Source organism: Entamoeba dispar, genomic scaffold (assembly GCF_000209125.1).
Source record: "Entamoeba dispar SAW760 scf_1105229458393 genomic scaffold, whole genome shotgun sequence".
NCBI classification, from domain to species: domain Eukaryota; phylum Evosea; order Mastigamoebida; family Endamoebidae; genus Entamoeba; species Entamoeba dispar.
This window is the reverse complement of record NW_001853170.1, coordinates 102,244-119,663: the sequence shown is the minus strand read 5'-3', so window position 1 is coordinate 119,663 and position 17,420 is coordinate 102,244. Positions and strand designations below refer to the sequence as shown.

At 25.7% G+C, this 17,420-nt stretch overlaps 10 protein-coding genes across 10 annotated transcripts, besides 21 other annotated features; 6 read left to right on the top strand and 4 right to left on the bottom strand.

The window, feature by feature from the left end:
- The first annotated feature begins 12 nt into the window (after nt 1-12).
- Nucleotides 13-100: a sequence feature (AT_rich).
- A 62-nt stretch (nt 101-162) lies between these two features.
- Nucleotides 163-188: a sequence feature (AT_rich).
- A 633-nt stretch (nt 189-821) lies between these two features.
- Nucleotides 822-978: a sequence feature (AT_rich).
- A 197-nt stretch (nt 979-1,175) lies between these two features.
- Nucleotides 1,176-2,186: a repeat region.
- A 65-nt stretch (nt 2,187-2,251) lies between these two features.
- Nucleotides 2,252-2,339: a microsatellite.
- Nucleotides 2,340-2,608: 269 nt separating this feature from the next.
- Nucleotides 2,609-2,645: a microsatellite.
- A 38-nt stretch (nt 2,646-2,683) lies between these two features.
- EDI_238190 (uncharacterized protein) lies at nt 2,684-3,055 on the top strand (the record flags this gene model as incomplete). Its single annotated transcript, XM_001734567.1, has 2 exons — nt 2,684-2,758; nt 2,822-3,055. 2 exons carry the CDS (start codon nt 2,684-2,686, stop codon nt 3,053-3,055), a joined length of 309 nt encoding a protein of 102 aa, XP_001734619.1.
- Nucleotides 2,764-2,820: a sequence feature (AT_rich).
- A 68-nt stretch (nt 3,056-3,123) lies between the features above and the next one.
- Nucleotides 3,124-3,191: a sequence feature (AT_rich).
- A 19-nt stretch (nt 3,192-3,210) lies between these two features.
- EDI_238180 (uncharacterized protein) lies at nt 3,211-3,522 on the top strand (the record flags this gene model as incomplete). Its single annotated transcript, XM_001734566.1, has 1 exon — nt 3,211-3,522. One exon carries the CDS (start codon nt 3,211-3,213, stop codon nt 3,520-3,522), a length of 312 nt encoding a protein of 103 aa, XP_001734618.1.
- Nucleotides 3,523-3,564: 42 nt separating this feature from the next.
- Nucleotides 3,565-3,655: a sequence feature (AT_rich).
- EDI_238170 (nuclear cap-binding protein subunit, putative) lies at nt 3,654-4,208 on the top strand (the record flags this gene model as incomplete). The annotated part of the gene is made up of 1 exon (XM_001734565.1): nt 3,654-4,208. One exon carries the CDS (start codon nt 3,654-3,656, stop codon nt 4,206-4,208), a length of 555 nt encoding a protein of 184 aa, XP_001734617.1.
- A 26-nt stretch (nt 4,209-4,234) lies between these two features.
- Nucleotides 4,235-4,290: a sequence feature (AT_rich).
- Nucleotides 4,284-4,967, bottom strand: EDI_238160 (2-deoxyglucose-6-phosphate phosphatase, putative; the record flags this gene model as incomplete). The annotated part of the gene is made up of 1 exon (XM_001734564.1): nt 4,284-4,967. One exon carries the CDS (start codon nt 4,965-4,967, stop codon nt 4,284-4,286), a length of 684 nt encoding a protein of 227 aa, XP_001734616.1.
- Nucleotides 4,590-4,610: a sequence feature (AT_rich).
- Nucleotides 4,650-4,687: a sequence feature (AT_rich).
- Nucleotides 4,955-5,035: a microsatellite.
- A 34-nt stretch (nt 5,036-5,069) lies between these two features.
- On the top strand, nt 5,070-5,996 carry EDI_238150 (structure-specific endonuclease SLX1, putative; the record flags this gene model as incomplete). Its single annotated transcript, XM_001734563.1, has 1 exon — nt 5,070-5,996. One exon carries the CDS (start codon nt 5,070-5,072, stop codon nt 5,994-5,996), a length of 927 nt encoding a protein of 308 aa, XP_001734615.1.
- Nucleotides 5,997-6,529: 533 nt separating this feature from the next.
- Nucleotides 6,530-6,904, bottom strand: EDI_238140 (uncharacterized protein; the record flags this gene model as incomplete). Its single annotated transcript, XM_001734562.1, has 2 exons — nt 6,530-6,757; nt 6,791-6,904. The coding sequence occupies 2 exons, from the start codon at nt 6,902-6,904 to the stop codon at nt 6,530-6,532; spliced, it is 342 nt and encodes a 113-aa protein (XP_001734614.1).
- Nucleotides 6,905-7,209: 305 nt separating this feature from the next.
- Nucleotides 7,210-7,259: a sequence feature (AT_rich).
- A 159-nt stretch (nt 7,260-7,418) lies between these two features.
- Nucleotides 7,419-7,584: a sequence feature (AT_rich).
- A 147-nt stretch (nt 7,585-7,731) lies between these two features.
- On the bottom strand, nt 7,732-9,255 carry EDI_238130 (uncharacterized protein; the record flags this gene model as incomplete). The annotated part of the gene is made up of 1 exon (XM_001734561.1): nt 7,732-9,255. The coding sequence occupies one exon, from the start codon at nt 9,253-9,255 to the stop codon at nt 7,732-7,734; it is 1,524 nt and encodes a 507-aa protein (XP_001734613.1).
- Nucleotides 8,341-8,390: a sequence feature (AT_rich).
- A 73-nt stretch (nt 9,256-9,328) lies between the features above and the next one.
- Nucleotides 9,329-9,384: a sequence feature (AT_rich).
- Nucleotides 9,385-9,744: 360 nt separating this feature from the next.
- Nucleotides 9,745-10,476, top strand: EDI_238120 (uncharacterized protein; the record flags this gene model as incomplete). Its single annotated transcript, XM_001734560.1, has 1 exon — nt 9,745-10,476. The coding sequence occupies one exon, from the start codon at nt 9,745-9,747 to the stop codon at nt 10,474-10,476; it is 732 nt and encodes a 243-aa protein (XP_001734612.1).
- A 769-nt stretch (nt 10,477-11,245) lies between these two features.
- On the top strand, nt 11,246-13,764 carry EDI_238110 (ras GTPase activating protein, putative; the record flags this gene model as incomplete). Its single annotated transcript, XM_001734559.1, has 4 exons — nt 11,246-11,418; nt 11,489-11,609; nt 11,701-11,873; nt 11,922-13,764. 4 exons carry the CDS (start codon nt 11,246-11,248, stop codon nt 13,762-13,764), a joined length of 2,310 nt encoding a protein of 769 aa, XP_001734611.1.
- Nucleotides 13,759-13,799: a sequence feature (AT_rich).
- Nucleotides 13,800-13,862: 63 nt separating this feature from the next.
- On the bottom strand, nt 13,863-15,818 carry EDI_238100 (ABC transporter, putative; the record flags this gene model as incomplete). Its single annotated transcript, XM_001734558.1, has 1 exon — nt 13,863-15,818. One exon carries the CDS (start codon nt 15,816-15,818, stop codon nt 13,863-13,865), a length of 1,956 nt encoding a protein of 651 aa, XP_001734610.1.
- Nucleotides 15,819-15,978: 160 nt separating this feature from the next.
- Nucleotides 15,979-16,454: a repeat region.
- Nucleotides 16,455-16,498: 44 nt separating this feature from the next.
- Nucleotides 16,499-16,666: a repeat region.
- Nucleotides 16,623-17,420: part of a repeat region that runs on past the window's edge.

The window sequence follows — 17,420 nt, the reverse complement described above, 5'->3', positions numbered from 1 at the left end:
TTTAGTTTGATGTTTTTTTTATATTTATTTTATTCTAAATAAACAATAAAATTCTATTTATTCTTTTTTGTTTAAATTAACATAATTTTAATAATATTAAGTTGTATCTCTATATGTGAGTTTGATAATGAAATAGAAATATATAAGAATGTAGTGGGATGGTTTTTATTATTTTTTTATTTTTATTTGTGTGTATTAATTTCTTTAACTCTTTCTGTCTTTTTCATATTAGGATTAGAACAACTAACAATTCTATTGATACTTCCATTTCATCTTTATCATTTTTATGAGATTTTATTTAATAGTAATGTTCTTTGTTGGACAGACTTATTATGACATTTTATTTCATTACCAAACAATAAAAACATAACAAGGTGTATTAGAAATAACTAATAACAAAAATAAGAAGCTTATTAAAATACTTTTAGATTTCAAAGTGAGACGAGTATGTTAAAAAAGTACAATCAATTTTATTAATAATACAAATAATAACTGTTTATTGTTATAAAAAACCTAATAACAAATGTCCTTTTCAAAAAAAGAATTTATTTAATTCTATCTTTAAAGCAAGTTCTTAAGCCATAAGTTATGGATTCAAATTTAACTATTTTGTCTAAATACCAAGTTTTTCCTTTTATGAACTATGCCGACAACTTAAATCGTTTCAAATAACCTTAACTGTTTTAATTTTCATCATTTTTTTGAAATTGTATATTATTAATGATTGATATCTTTCTTTTTTTAATAAAACTATTTTTTGAGTATGAAATTGATATAACATAGTTATTCAATAAAATCTACAAATTAGTTTTAGTTGTAGGATATTTAAAATTAATTTATAAAAAATTAATGAGTTGATACTAAAAACTATAATAATTAAAAAGTATTTTATTGAAATACTTGAGTTAGTTTTAATAATTCAATAAAAAAATGTATAAGGTTAAATGAATAAAAACATAAAAAATGATAATTTTTATACAAGACGTAATTTTTTTGAATAAATTGAAAGGAAAATAACGATTTAAAATTAAAAAATAGAAACAAATTCCATTTTACCAAAAAAAAAACAAGATATTCCTTTAATAACATCATCAAAAATATTGAACAAAATTAGCAATAAGAAAGCACAAATGTTGAAAATTAAAAGAGTGTTATACAAAGAGATATATATTGATTTATCTACAACCTTCACAAGGACTTAATACGCAATGATTAATTCTTTTATAAAATTGTTGAATATAATTTTGGATATCATCCATGGATACAATATTCCATAGATATTCAACAAAACTAATTAATTCTTCTTCATTTCTAAATTGTCTTTTCTTAACTTCGAATTGTATTTTAGTGAACAAGTCATTTAAAGGATTTAAATCAGAACTATCGTGAGGAAAGAATTCTAAAAAAGGAAAAATTTCACCTTTTAACATCCTTTCATCAAGAAATACATGTGGACCAAGTTTTTCTAAAACTTCATCAGAAATACCATAATTTTTTAATGCTTCTCCAAGCAACATATCATCTTTAATATTAATTAATGGTGATTTCCATCCATTGGCTATTGCTCCCCATACTGTTATTTCTAATAATTTTCCTTTAGCAGTAAAAGCAGTAAATACAGGCATTTCTCCTTTATTACAACGAGTTAAAACACCATTTTCTCCAACTGCTATTATAGCAGTAGAACTTAAAACAACTGGTCTATTTAATTCAAGAATTTTTGCTGCAAATTCTTTTCTTTCATCTTCATCTCTTTGTTCAGCAAACCTTCCAATAAAAACTCCATTTTCAAATTCAGCGTAATGAGGAGTTCTTCCTGAACTAGGTGTTTCAAGGTCATTATTTCCTTTATGTAATTTTTGTCTTATAACACGAACAGTTTCTTTTGAAAGTGAAACGTCAGGGAATTTTTTTTTAATTTCAGCAGCAATTTTACTACAAGAAATGTCTTTATTGTCAGAAAATTGTGCAATAAATTCTTCAATTTCATCAGTTAATTTTGGTTTTCTTCCTCTTTTTCTTGATAATTGATGATCGTTTCCATAACATTTGAGAAAACATCTCACTGTAGATGGGCTTCTACCTAATTTCTTAGCAATGGCATATACTGAAGATCCGTTTTGCTCTTTTTCATTTATTATTTGTAATTTGATGTCATCCGTTAATGGTCGTCTTGGTGAAATCATAAAAAATTTTGATTTCAGATTTTAAAAAAGGGTTCTCAAATGATGCTCTTTTTGGTATTACTTACTTTTTTTTTTTTCCTTCTAATACTTTTTTCCTTTATTTTTTCAGGATTTTCTTCTAATTTCTATTAAACTATTTTTTGTTTTTTCTTTAAATAGACAAGTTAAATTCTTAGATTGAGATTTTATTGTCAGTTTATCGTATTCCATTATATTCCTCAAATTTAATGGGAAATTCTATCCAAAAAATATCATTGTATTTTTGAAAATAAAAAAGATTTATCTTAAAAAAAGCTTCTTCAAATGATTTCAATTATCGCTTAAACTAAAATATGGAAAAAAACTCAAGATACTTTAAAAAGCAATGGAAATGAAGATCAACAAAAGATTTTATTTCAAAAAAGTAATAAATAACACAAATTAAAAAAAAGAAAAAATAAAAAAAGAGAAGAAAAAGAACTATAATTTCAAACACAAAAAAAAGGATAAGAAAAAGAATGACAACACAACCTATTCAAGAGATTTCGAATCAGTTTTTAAGTGGGTATGTGATATGTGTTAGTGGGTATTCTGTTTGTTATTTTTATTAATTATTTTAATAATTTAAACAATTAATTGTAATAACAAAAAAATAGACCGATGAACGAGTGTTATTAGGAGGAATGATTGAACAATTTGGAGGAATTTATATGGAAGATATGGAAAGTCGGTCAGTTTCTTTTCTTTTATCAAAAGGATTAACAAGTGATAAAGCAAGACATGCAAAAAGGTGGGGAGTACCAGTTTTAAATCATCAATGGCTATTTGATTGTATTATTGAACGAAGATTTGTTTCAATAAATAATTACATATTAAATCCTAGTATGTAGTTTTGTTCATAATTCATTTGCCTATCTTGTCAAGGTATTTTATATTGGTTTTTAGTAATCAAAACACGAAAAATAATATAATAGTTTTTAATAGTTTAAAAAAATAATAAATTATAGTTACTTATAAAAAAAAATTGAACTTATAAAATCAATTGATGAATTCTTTATCATCTAAAACCATAAATCAACAATTCTTTAATGGGTATATTATATCATTGAGTGGATTCTCTGTTCAAGAGAAATTAATTATGAAAGGAATGATTGAAGAATGTGGAGGTATGTGTACTGATGATATGAATAGTTCTACAATTACATTCCTCATTGCAAAGGCATTATCAAGTGAAAAAGCAAGATGTGCATTAAGGTGGGGAGTACCAGTTCTTAATTTTCAATGGTTATTTGATTGTTTAAAAGAAGGTAGAGTAATATCTATTAACAAATATGTTTTAAATACTTTTAGTTATTAAGAAATTATACATTTGAAGCCATTTTGTTTTTGTTAGTTTAAGTTATAATTTTTAAAAAGTTTTAGAGTAAGAAAATTCAATAAATTTTGAAAAAAGAAAAATAAAAAAAAATAAATAAAGAAATTAATTTAATGAGTGAGTTATATATTACACAACCTACTCTTGAATACTTTGATAGAGAATCAGGTTTTACACCAGAACAAATGATTCAAAAAATATCAACATCAACAACACTTTATGTGGGAAATGTTAGTCATTCCATGAATGATAAGAGAGTATATACATTATTTGGAAGATTTGGAAATATTAACCGAGTTATTATGGGTGTTAATCATTCAAACGAACCATGTGGTTTTTGTTTTGTAGAATTTAATAAAAGAAATGATGCTGCATTAGCAATGAAAGCCTTAGATAGAACTCAAGTATTTGGACAATATATTAGAATTGATTGGGATTATGGTTTTGTTGAAGGAAGACAATACGGGAGAGGAGATGGTGGTGAACAAAAACAAACTCAACGTAAAAGAAAGTTTTATAATCATTCTGATAATTATAGAAATGAAAGAAGATTTGAATTTCATGAAGACAATAGAAGAAATGACTATGACGATGGCTGTGAGCCTAGAAGAAGATACGTTGATGAAGAAGATCAATTACCTTCACGTAGAGGAGATAGAAGATATTAAGTAAATTTAGTTTTTCTTTCTTTTTGTTTTTAATTAATTTATAATTAAATAATTAAATTAATAAATCAATATATTTTAATATGTTTCAGTTCCAAATAATAAAATTTGTAATTTTTTAGATGAAAAATCATTAAAAGAATGATGAATTCCTAATGATTGAGCTTCTATTAATTGAGACTGATAATTAATTGCAATGACTAAATTAACATGAGTCGCTTGTGCTGCTTTTAAACCTGCCAAAGAATCTTCAAAAATAACAGTATTTTGAGTTGAGGCATTAAGTTTATTCATTGCTTTAATAAATAATTCTGGATTTGGTTTAGGTAAACATGACTTATCATAAAGAATAATTTGATCGATACTAAACCATTTTTCAAGATGTAAATATTTAAAATATAATTTCATAGTATTTTTTGAAGCCATAGAAGCAATAACATAATGATATTTATTTGAATTATTTTTTAAATAATTTAATAATTGTTCTGCTCCTTTTTGTAATGAAACTCCTTTTTCAAAAATTGTTATTAAATATTTGTTTTTATCGTTTAAAATGTCTGATATTAAATTTGTGTTATTTGTTTTCATTATGTCAATTATCGTTTGTTTACTTGATTTTCCAATGTGCTCTTTTAAATAACTCTCTTTTGTTAAATAAATTCCTCTTTTTTCAAAGGAATATTTCCATGCTAAATAGTTGATGTTTGTATCATCAAATAATGTTCCATTAAAATCAAATATAAAATTTGTTATTTGATTCATTTAATAATTTTAATTATTTAATTATTCTCTTCTTATTTTATTCAGTTTCTTTTTATTTTTGTATTTATAAAAGATAGAACTATAAATCATGATATTGATTAAATGGAAAAGAATATTAGTTCAATGAAATTTTGTGTTTATTTATTAACCTCTATTAATCCTGGATTTAAATATCACACCTATATTGGAAAAACAACTTGTCCTCCAAGAAGAATTAAACAACACAATGGAATTATTAGTGGTGGTGCATTCAAAACTGAAGCTAAACGCCCTTGGGAAATGGTAATTGTTGTTCATTCATTTCCAACTCAAACAAAAGTTTTACAGTTTGAATGGGACTGGCAACACCCAGAAAAAGGTAGAAGAGTAAGACAAGCATTTGATAATATGAAAGGAAAACATTGTGGAACTATGTTTTCCTTACAATATAAAATTAGGTTACTTGCAGAAATTCTTCAAATGCCTGCATATTGTAAATTACCATTATCTGTTTATATTACAACTCATCGTTATGATAACTTTTTAAATGAATGTCCTCCTTTACCAAAACAAATAACTGTTGAATACGGAGATTTAAGTGATATAATGAAATGTGTTGGTATCGCTAGAATAGACAGAAAAGAAAAAACTAAAATAAAACGTGATAATATTTTTGATAATCTTCATGGTACTTCTCAATCTCAACTTTCTCAATTAATCGAAGATTTTCATCTCGATGATAAAACATCACAAGAAGATACCTTAGCTGAAGAACAAAAAAAAATTCAAATGCAAAAAGAATTAAAAGAAATACAAAACACTTCATCTAATTGTTTCATTTGTCAACAACGCATTAAATTGGATCAAAGAATTGTTAAATGTTTGTATAAATGTGGAATGAAAGCTCATCTCTGTTGTCTTGGAAAAATATTTAGTGAAAACACTCATACACTAATACCAACAACAGGAAATTGTCCTAGTTGTCACAGAGAAATTAGATGGGGAGATATTATTAAGGTGTTAAAGAATAAAACTATTACATCTTTTTAAACCCTTTGTATAAAAATATAAAATTGTAAAAATGAAGAATAAAAGATATTTTTCTTTTTGAGTTTAAATAATATTACATGCTTTTAGATGTGGTTTATTTTCCTTACGTTATATGAATGTTTGAAACTCTTATTAATATCAGAAACAGTGAAAGATGAAATTCTTAATTTGTAGTGAACAATTATTTCACTTCTAATAATTACAGTTCTATCAAATTTATCAGTGACTGCAGCATTACAATCTTCAGTCAAATAAATTTTCTTTGAATACTTATTCATTAAAGAAACAGCTGGTTCAGTTGGGTGTTTATAAAGATTCCATGACCACATGAAATTAGTGAAACTTTGGTTTAAGAACTCCTATCATTCAGCATTATTAGAACATTCTTGTCTATAATGATTAGCTTTATATAAATCTACTTCTCCAATATATCTTTGTATGAAGATTCTACATTATGATAAAGATAACCAAAATTAGAACTGTTATCTTGTCCATCTAAATCTCCAGAAGGTAGAATAAACAAAGTTTTCAAATTAAATTCTTAAAGAAATAGAATATTCATTTTCACTTGGAATATCCTTTTGATCATGATAATCACCGGCTAATGGCTCTCCATCAAAAATAACTCCAAGAGCATCACTAATTACAATTTTTACTGAAGCATCTTCATCTGGAGGATTAATTTGATTACTACATGGAACTGCAATCTCTCTAATACCAGTCATTGGATTTTTAATATTTGAATTAGTAGCATAACACAACTACTTTAAAGTTATTGAAGAATAAGTTCCAACATTATGCCAATCCACATTTTCTAAATTAAGGTTAGTAGATTCAGTAATTCTACTCTTTATCACATAGGTATCTCTATCAATAAATTTACTACAAGTAATTCTTGATTTTTCCATTAATACCAAAATCTTTTTATAAGCCTCCCAACGTGGTCTAAGTCAAGTGTGTTAATGTAGTTACGTCGAAATGACTTTTTCCAATAATGCTTTAATTCTTTCAGTTATTATTTTACAGTTCATTGGTCCTGTCATCTTCTCTCTAGCATCAACGAAATTGAATACCCTAATGGAAACAAATTAACTGAACTTCCACTTGTCCAACACCAAACAAATGAACATAAGCCCCAGTGATTACACAAACAAAAGAGAAAATAAAAGAAGTAAGAGTTAAAATAACTATCTTATCAATATTCAGGTTATACATTATTATATTTATATTCTTATAATTAACAAGAACTTAATAAAAAAAAAAGAAATTACTACTCAACTAAACACTCTACAAAAGATTTCATTTAAGACTCATCAAATCAAATTTCTTTTTATTTAAAAGTTGTATTAACCATTACTATTTTTATCTTTACAAATAAACACCAAAAACAAATAAATAAACTATTCAGTGTAATGTTTTATCTAAATTATATAATTTATTAAATCAATAAATAGTTTCATTTTAATTGATTTATTATTTTATTTTTAGATAAAAATCTACAAATAATAAAAAATAGTCAATTAAAGATTTTTTTTTGATGATTGATTATTTGTAAAGATAAAATAAAGATTTTTTATTAATTATTAAACGAAAAATTTACAAGATAAGATGAAGAAATAAAGGATATTTCCAACAAAATAAATTACTATAAAAACAGCACTAATAACTGAACAACAATTTAATTGTTATTGAATGATAACTCTTAAAATAAACTAAAAATATAGAATAATTACCATCAATTTAATAATTTAAATTCTTTTTTCAATTGTTGATTAGTCATTCCTGTTTCTTTTTCAATCATTTTCTTTTCTTTATATTCAATCCATTTAACATAAGCTTGTGTAGTACCACACCCAATAAGTCCAATTAACCCAAAAATCATTGATGAATAAATACACCATTCTGTTGTTAATAGTGTTGAAATAACACCAGCAATCAATGGTGATAAACTATAACTCAAACAACTTGAACATTCACTAATTCCCATATACTTACCTTTTTCTTTTTCAGAAGCATTAAGAGAATAAAACATATTTTCTTCCATATCAAATCCAGCGATTAACCCAAAAATAGTACCAAGAATACAAAGAATATATCCATTATTAATAAATAAAAATCCTGTTAAACATATCATAGAAATTAATAAACTAATAATGTTTAATGTTATTTTAAATTGCCATGCTTTAAATAATCCTAAAATAAAGAAAGCAACTAGTTGTGCAATATTAATTACAAATAATAAAATTCCAACATAAACATCTGAATTATCTGAAAATCCTGGAAGATGTGTTTGTTTATCAGATGCTAAATTAACGTATTGATTTTGAATAATACCAACTGTTCCATAAATTATTAAATGAAAAATAATATCATTAATATAATATAAAAAATAATGTGTTGGTCTTTTTGATAAAAATTGAATAGTTTTAATATCTTTTATATTTATACCTTCTCCTTTTTCTTCATCTAATATCTTATTTGAATCATTAATAATAGCTCCTTCATTCATTTGTTTATTTGAAATTTCTGAAATGGTTTCTTCTTTATTAGAGTTAGGTTCTTCTTGAATAATATTTGTTGACTGATTTTCTATTTCTTGTTGTGTTATTAAAGAAGTTGAAGTATCTAATTCAATTTCTATATCCTTTAAATTTTCTTTTGTTTTAATATTATTAACTAATGGAAAACGAGTCATTACAAAAAATGGAATAAATCCAATAAGACATGAAACATACAACGTTCCAGTTGTTCCTATTAACGCTTTCAATGATCCTGCACTAAAAAATCCTATAGCTTTACCTCCTGAACAAAACATAAAAAAGTGACCAATGTTCTTACTTTCATGTCCTGGAAATGCTTCATTTCCAACCATTGATTCTGTTGGAGACCAAAACAATGCAAATCCTGCTGATTGAATAATCAAAATGAAATACAATGGAAGAACAGAAGTTGCATGAATAAACATTAATCCAATAATAAGACATGTTAAACAATGTAATAAACAACCAAGAATAGCTAAAGTTTCTGCAGGAATTTTATCAGATAACCTTCCACAAATTGGGGCAAAAAGTCCTTGTGCACCAAAAGCAACAGCACCTACAAGTCCAATCTGAAATGGAGATGCACCAATATCTCTCATTAGTATTGGGATAATAAGCCAAAAACAATATGCTGAAAATGAAAGACAAAATCCACATACATATAAACTAGTTAAGTTATAAATATGCCTTAATTTCAATTGAAGGCTTGGCTCAGTCATGAAAAGACTCAGTGAAAGTATTAAACCCTTTTTATGCCTTTAATTACTTTTCCTACAATAATCATTTTTGTGCTTTTTTTTCAATTTATATTTCTCAAAAAAAATTTTATTAATTTTATTAAAAAAAAAGAATCGTATTTTTTTCAATTTATTTCTTCTATTCTTCTATAAGTAAGTACTTTATTAACTTTAAATGTACAAAAAATTTGAAAGTTGTTGATTCTGTTTTTATATTCAATTATTTTTCTATTTTCATTTTTACTCAATAAAAATTATGATTTTTATCCGTTTGAAAAAAACTATTATTATTAAAAGTCACAATAAAATTAATAAGGAACTATATAATCAATTTAAAGATTTGATAAATGATTGGCCATTTTTTTAAGTTCTTTTAAAATGATTGGTTGTTTTAAAGACCTAGATCTCTGAACTCGAAAATAAGGGTATTTAAATGAAATAGTGACAGAAAGGAATCAAGTAATATTCCAAATGACTATGAATTGTCCTGAATCATCACTCTCTCGTGACCGTAAGAGAATTTCTAGAAGTAGTGAAGCATGCATAACTAATGCAATAGTTTATGTGTTTATTTCACAATTAAATACTAGTGCTACATTTAGAAAGACTAAAAGATCCAAACAAACAGTAAAGATGTATTTACCTGAAACCATTAATTTAAATGGTACATTGTATGATCAAAATACACTTGCTTCTATGAGTGATTCTTTAATTAAAGAAATAGTTGGAGAAGAACCTATGGACATTAAATCTATGAATGACAAACAATATAATAGAAGTAAAGAAGCACAAATTAATAATGGATTATTATATCTTTTAAGAACCCTTGGATATTCTTTTGATATTAAACAAACTAAAAAGACTAAATGTACTGAACGTTTAGTTAAAATTAATTCATTAATTACACCTTTTGGTGATATTATTGAAAGAGAATTACTTGAATCTGTTGGTACTTCATTTAGCAAACAAATTGAAGAAATGTTTGGTAGAGAAATGACTATTACTGTTACTAACGAATCGTTACAAGCTAATCACGCTTCTATTCCTACTCTTCCATTTAGTTTCTATAAAACTGAAATGTATCAACAAAGTGTTGCTAAAAGTATTCCAATTGAAGGGTCTATTGTAGGTTCATATATTTCTGATGGTAATGAAATTTATTTTGTTCCAAATGAACAAATACCATTTAGTTTTACTATGTAATTTTGCAATGTAATTTATTTCTTACTATCCAATTTATTTGTTATTAAGGAAAAATTGTTTAACACATATTTTTTTCTTTTAAGATTATTTGAATTTTATTTTATCCTTTTTATTTACTAAATGTATTTTAAACACTACAATTAAATTGTTTATTGATATTTTGTTTCTCAAAGAATTGCCTTCACTTTTCTCTTATTGGGTATTACTATAACCTGTGTTTAGTTAATTAGGGCATGAAAAAGTAAAGTACTATGGCCTAGATTTTCCAATGGTTTTAATAAGAAACAGAGAGATAAGTTATTCCTTTTAAACATTCTTCTAAAATTAAATTTGTCTTAGTTTGTTTTTAAACTATTTGATAATCATTGAACAAATGATTACTTTTTATTCATTTTTCAGTTTATTCTTTATTAATAATTCAAATAAGTTTTTTATAACTTATGCACTTAATGAAAAAATAGTTTTCTCAAATACTTTTCCATAACAAAGTAATTTTCAACTGTTTGAATTCCTTTTTTTTTATTGAACATAACTCAAAAATAAGGTTATGACAATTCTTACTGAGTTAAATTTTGCAACTTTTGTCCTTTGTTTTTGACGAAATTATATAACAAACTTTTTCTTCGATTTTTAAATTCTTTATAGAGTGATACTTTGGTTTGGACTTACAGCTTAACAAACCAGTCAATAGTTTTATATACTTTTTTGAATTTTTTTGGTTAAAGGTATCATTTTATGAAAAGGAACTTGAAAAATATATTTTATTTCTATGTCTTCGTTCGGTCGGTTCATTTCTATTGCTTCTGATATCAATGCTGAAACTGTTTCATTAAACCCAACAGAAGAAGAAACAGGAAAAACGTATTATTGGGATAGTGAATCGTTCTCCTTTGTATTTCAACATTACTCATGGGTAATAAACAAAATTTCTCAAAACTTAGAGTTTGCAATTTTAATATGAAATTCTTTATTAGTTATTTTTCTACGACTCATAGTATTAACAATTTTATAGGTTGGCTGCGTTTATTGGAGATAATTTAAATTCATACGTTTTAGATGAATATATCAATATTGTTATTCAAGTATTCACAATGAATGACCGAATTCTTCCTTTTATTAAATTCCTTATAAATGTTTGCCGTTTCATTCTTAGTTATATCTTTTTTTGTTGATAACTAATCAACTATCAAAATAAATAAAAGTAAAAATTCACTAACTAACCAGAGAGAATTTGAAGAATCTCATTCTAGAGAAGAGTTATTTCGTCAAAATACTCTTTGTACTCGTATTTTAACTGCTTATGCACGAATTACTTCAAAAAAGTTTTTAAGCACAACACTTAAAAACAGTGTTTTAAAAATGGTTAACACTAACCAAAGTTTCGAAATAGATGAACTGTTTGTTTATACTTTTTGTCTTTCAACATAAGTAATAACTTTGTTTAGAAAACTTCTTCCAGGACAAATTTTAGGATGTAATTTAGCTGCTCTTCAGTCTTCATGTAAAGAAACATTAGAGAGTATATCAGCGTCTCGATGTGATGTTCCTATTGAGATAAGAACTATTTGTAATTGTCTTTGGGAGAATTGTTTAAAATATTTTAAAGATGATAAAGAACTTCCTTCTCAAATAGTAGGAGGATTTTTATTTCTGAGACTGTTTTGTCCAGCTATTGCATCTCCTGAAAACTTTGGTCTTCTTGGTGTAGAAAGTAAGGTATCACCAAAGGCACGAAGAAATCTTATTCTAGTAACTAAAGTTCTTCAAAACATTGCTAACCAAGTAACTATAGCAAAAGAAAAGTATTTAGAAAAAACCTTTCAATTTTGTAAAGAACATTTCAGTATGGTTAAAGATTGTAACCAATATATCAGTACTCAAACAATTATTATGACAGCCTCTGTTGATGGTTCTGTTAAATTCATCAACGTAGCAAATATTAAAATAACAAAATTGTTTTCACTTCATCAAATTTTATATTATTTACATAATGAACTTGCTAACAAAAAGATTAATGCTAATGATGTAGAAAGAAATTCTATGGAAGAGGCATTTGATGTTATTGGAGTTCCACCATTTCTTTATACAAAGAAAAGTCAAAAAGATAATAGAGAACAAAGTGATATGGAATTAGTTAGGTTACTTGAAAAAGATCAAATATTTTATAGAGGAGATTCACTTCCTAATGGACAACTTGTGTTTTATATTGCTGTACACAAGTTTATTATATTTTTAAAGTCGTTAAGTTCTAATGAAAAAAAGAACGAAAATTTAGATTTTATTGATATTTTGATGATTCTTCTTACAAATGCTGTTGAACAACAACAATATATTTTTATTCTTGATTTTAGTTGGTTTTCTACTGAAGAAGTAACAGAGAATATTGTTATTGATATTTGTTCAACACTCACTCTTATACCAGAACAAATGAAAAATAATTTCGTTCATGCGTATGTTCTTCATGCTGGAAAAAATGTTAAAAAGATGTTAGAAGCAATGGTAGTTAATTCTGGTGTTTATGGACTTCCTATTGGATGGAATAAATTAGTTGATATGGTAGATGATTGGCAAGAATTAAGTAAAATATTTGGAACAACAGAAATTATGATTCCAGACTCTTCTAAAGCATTTGTTAAAAGAGAATTTCACGCACTTAAAATAAATCCAAAAGGTAAAGCTCAAGACCGAATTGTTTTAATTACATTTGATGTACTGTTAAATATTGATCCTATATCTAAATCTATTCTTAATGAAATTCCTTTAAATTCACTCACTCGAATAGATGCTTATGAAAAAATTCCTCATATTATTCTTCACTTTAACGAAATTACACCAAAAGAGAAAAAGTCAAATACTTCTAAAACAGAAAGAAGATATATTTTAAATAATATGAACTCCAGAGAAATATTATTAACACAATTGTTTGCTGTTTGCTTCTATAAAGAAATTCTCACAAAAACTAAATTAGTTTATGATATCCTAAAAAAAGGAAGTTACAAAAAAGGTTCTGGTAAAATTGTTATTTGTTTTGACCGAATTATTATTGTTAAAGGAAATACAATATCCCATGATATCCTTTACGCCTCATTAGAAAAAATGTGTATTGTTGATAGTTTAAAAAATAAGGACGTTAAAACAATATTCTTTGAATACAAAAATTTGAAAGGAGGTGTTATTGAAAGTGTAACAAAGAAATATAATATTTCAAAAGAAGATATAGGAATTAAAGATGTTATTCAAAGTTTAATATCAGGTGAATTTTGTAAAACTTCAGCAATAAACATTTAAAAGTTTTAATTAATTTTAATCTATATTATTTTTTTGTTATCAAAAACAAATCAATACTTCTTTTTCTTTATTAAAATAAAAGAATTTACTTATATCATTTAATCTAATTCTGTATGGAAATATTTTCCTTCTCTCTTTTGTTCTTGATCTTTTTGTGAATTTTCTTTATTAATTCTTGGTCTATAATTGTCTGGATCCCGTCTGAATGTAATGTTCAATGATTTTAAGAATGTGTTCATTCCGTCAACCATATTAATTGGTGGATTTGCAATACATTCTTCTGCAGGTTTACCTTCATATACAACGACTTTATCAGCAAGATAAGTAGCCATAATAAAATCATGTTCTACAATAAATGCAGTCTTTTTAGAATGAAGAATGAATCGTTTAATAACTTTAGATGCAATAATTCTTTGTTCTGAATCAAGATATGCTGATGGTTCATCAATTAAATAAACATCTGCTGGTTTTCCTAAACATAACACTAATGCAACTCGTTGTAACTCTCCTCCTGAAAGTGTTTTTAATTTATGACTCAATAATGGTTGAATGTTTAATGGTTTAATAACATCAGTATTAAATTGTGGATGAGAGAACATTGTTTTAATTTTCTGTTCTAATAACTCTTGAACAGTTCCTTCAAACTTTGGTGAAATCTTTTGTGGTTTATATGATACATTCAATTTTGGAAGTTGAATACTTTCATCATCTGGAGATGTTTGACCTGCTAATAATCTAATAAATGTAGTTTTACCTGTACCATTTTGTCCTAATAAAACAATAATTTCTGATGTATCAAATCCTCCTGCTTTAACAGTTAAATGGAATTTATCAAGTGTTTTAGTCATAGCAGGATAATGGTATTTAGTTTCAGTAGCTCCTCCTTTTTTCTTACTATGTGCTTCTTCTGCAAGACTTCTTTGATGTTCTTTCTTTTCTTCCTTTCTCTTGGCTCGAGCTTCTTCAATTTTAGCTCTATCTTCTTCTTTACTTTCATCTAATTGTTCTGTCTCTTCACCACGACCAGAATCTCCAATCTTAAATTTAAGTGCTTCTTCTCTAAATCTCATATTTTCTGTTGGAATAAATCCATCAAGGAAGATATTAATACCTTCTCTAACAGAGAATGGCATTGTACATACACCATATGCTCCTGGACTACCATAAAGCATTACAATAAAATCTGACATATAATCTAAAACTGATAAATCATGTTCTACAACTATAACATAATTTTCTGGAGTAATTAATGAACGAATTAAGTGTGCTGCCTTTAAACGTTGACTAACATCAAGATATGATGTTGGTTCATCAAACATATAAATAGTGGCTTTCTTCAATGCAACAGTAGCAATAACAAATAATTGCAACTCTCCTCCTGAAAGGACTTGAACTCTTTTATTAAGAATTCTTTTGATGTCAAGAATTTCAACAACTTCATCAAATGCATTTCTTTCATCTAATGCATGAAGAATTTCTCCAACTGATTTAATAGAATTAACAGTTCGTGGAACACTATCAACATATTGAATTTTCATTTCTGCTTTAAATTGATCATCAAGAAGTTTCTTAAAGTAATTTTGTAAATCACTTCCTCTATAATATTTAATAATTTCAGCCCATGAAGGTGGATTTTTATATTGTCCAAGATTTGGTTTAATAGATGCTGCTAAAATCTTCAATGCTGTAGATTTACCAATACCATTAGTACCTACTAATCCAAGAATTTGTCCAGGTCTTGGCATTGGTAATCTATGTAATTTAAATGAGTTTGGTCCATAACGATGAGTAGTACATTGTTCTAAATTCTTTGGAAGATTAATGATTTTAATTGCTTCAAATGGACATTTTTTTACACATAAGGCACATCCAATACATAACGTCTCTGAAATAACTGCTCGTTTATCTTTTGGAAGTACTTCAATACAAAGTCCTCCTGCTCTATTAATTGGACATGTCTTTTTACATTCTAATCTGCACTTTCCTGGTTTACATCTATCATTAATTACAGCGATACGATCAAGAGTATCTTTAGCATGTCTATCTTGACTCATTTTGAAGGAATTAACTTCTGAACTAAAAAATTTGTAGGGTTTTTTTCTATCAAAAACAAATTCTATTTATTTAATTACTTTTTTTTTAACTTCTTCTTTTCCTTTTTTTATAACAATATTATTTGTTTTGTGCTTTATGTTTTATGAATAAAAGACTAACAGATTATTTTTCAATACATAGAATACAACTATTATATTATCATTATTACTGAATAACATTCTTGGGAATTGTAATGAAAAAAAGATCTAAACATACAAGGGGATATAGAAGAGTGAACTTCAATAGTAATTAAATGTATATGAGAGTGTAATAAAAATGCAATGAAAAAGTGAATGAAAAGATAAATATGAAATGAAGATAAAAACATGACTAAATATAATGATAATAATAAAGACAACATCAATAAGAAACATAAAGTATTAACAAATAATGAAATTAAAGTGAAGATAAGAAAAAACAAATAAATTGAAAGATAGGAATATGAAGAAACAAATATAAGATATGATGATAAAGAAAGTAAATGATGATTAGAACAAGAAGTGTGTTCATCTAAAATAAAAGGAATACAGAGAGAGTTAAAGATAAAATTAAAGAAAAAATAAAAGGTGAAGATAACAAAAGAAAGAAGAAAGAATAGTATTAGTCAAAAGTGAGAAAGGAATAAAAGATGTAGAAGTTGAAGAACAAGAAAAAAATAAAGGAAAACAAAGAGATTGAATAATAAGTGAAGTGCTACATTTTGCAGTTAATTGGTTAAATATAAAGTTAAATAAGAAAATAAGAATGAACAAATAGAATGTAATAAAAATCAATTAATTAAGTGTTAATAGAATTTGAATCTATTAATCCTTACTCAAAGGAGATTCAACAACGTATGTTTGGTTGTGGTAGAAACATTGTTCCATGACGTCCATCATGTTTTTAATTACATGGTTTTTAATTTCTTTAGTGATGTCAATTTCGATTTTTAATTGTTTAATTAATTTAATACTTTCCGCATTTACTAGCCCATTAATCGAATTTACTACTCCAATTATTTTGACATCTTTTAATTTCTCTATTTTCATTACCCTATTTTTTAATTCCTTATACATATTTCTTTTATTCAAATAGCCTCCATTAATATTATGATCTGCCACAATATTCATATCAATTATTAGACCAGTTTTATTCTTTTTATCTAGTACATATATATCTGGTCTTTTATGATATAGTCCATCACTTTTTTGCATTATTTGTTTGTTCCATATCATAATGATGTCATTGTATTGGAACACTGTTTCATATGGGGGTTTCTTGTATTGTTTATTTCATGTGTATTTTCTTATTAACCCCTCCCATATGATAATGCCAATATGGTCATGTTTCTCCATTTGTGATTTTTTATGACCAATACAAGATAGTAGAGTGTGTTCTACTGTGGCTATCTTGTCTTTACAAAGTGGGCAGTACTTCAATCTTTCATTTTTTAATATTTTTGCTTTCCTGTACCCACTAAATATTGCTCCATCTTGCATTTTAGTTAATTGGAGAAATGCATTTTTCTTTATATTGATGGACTTCCATGCATTTATTGTAGTAGTTTTATCTACAAATTTTGA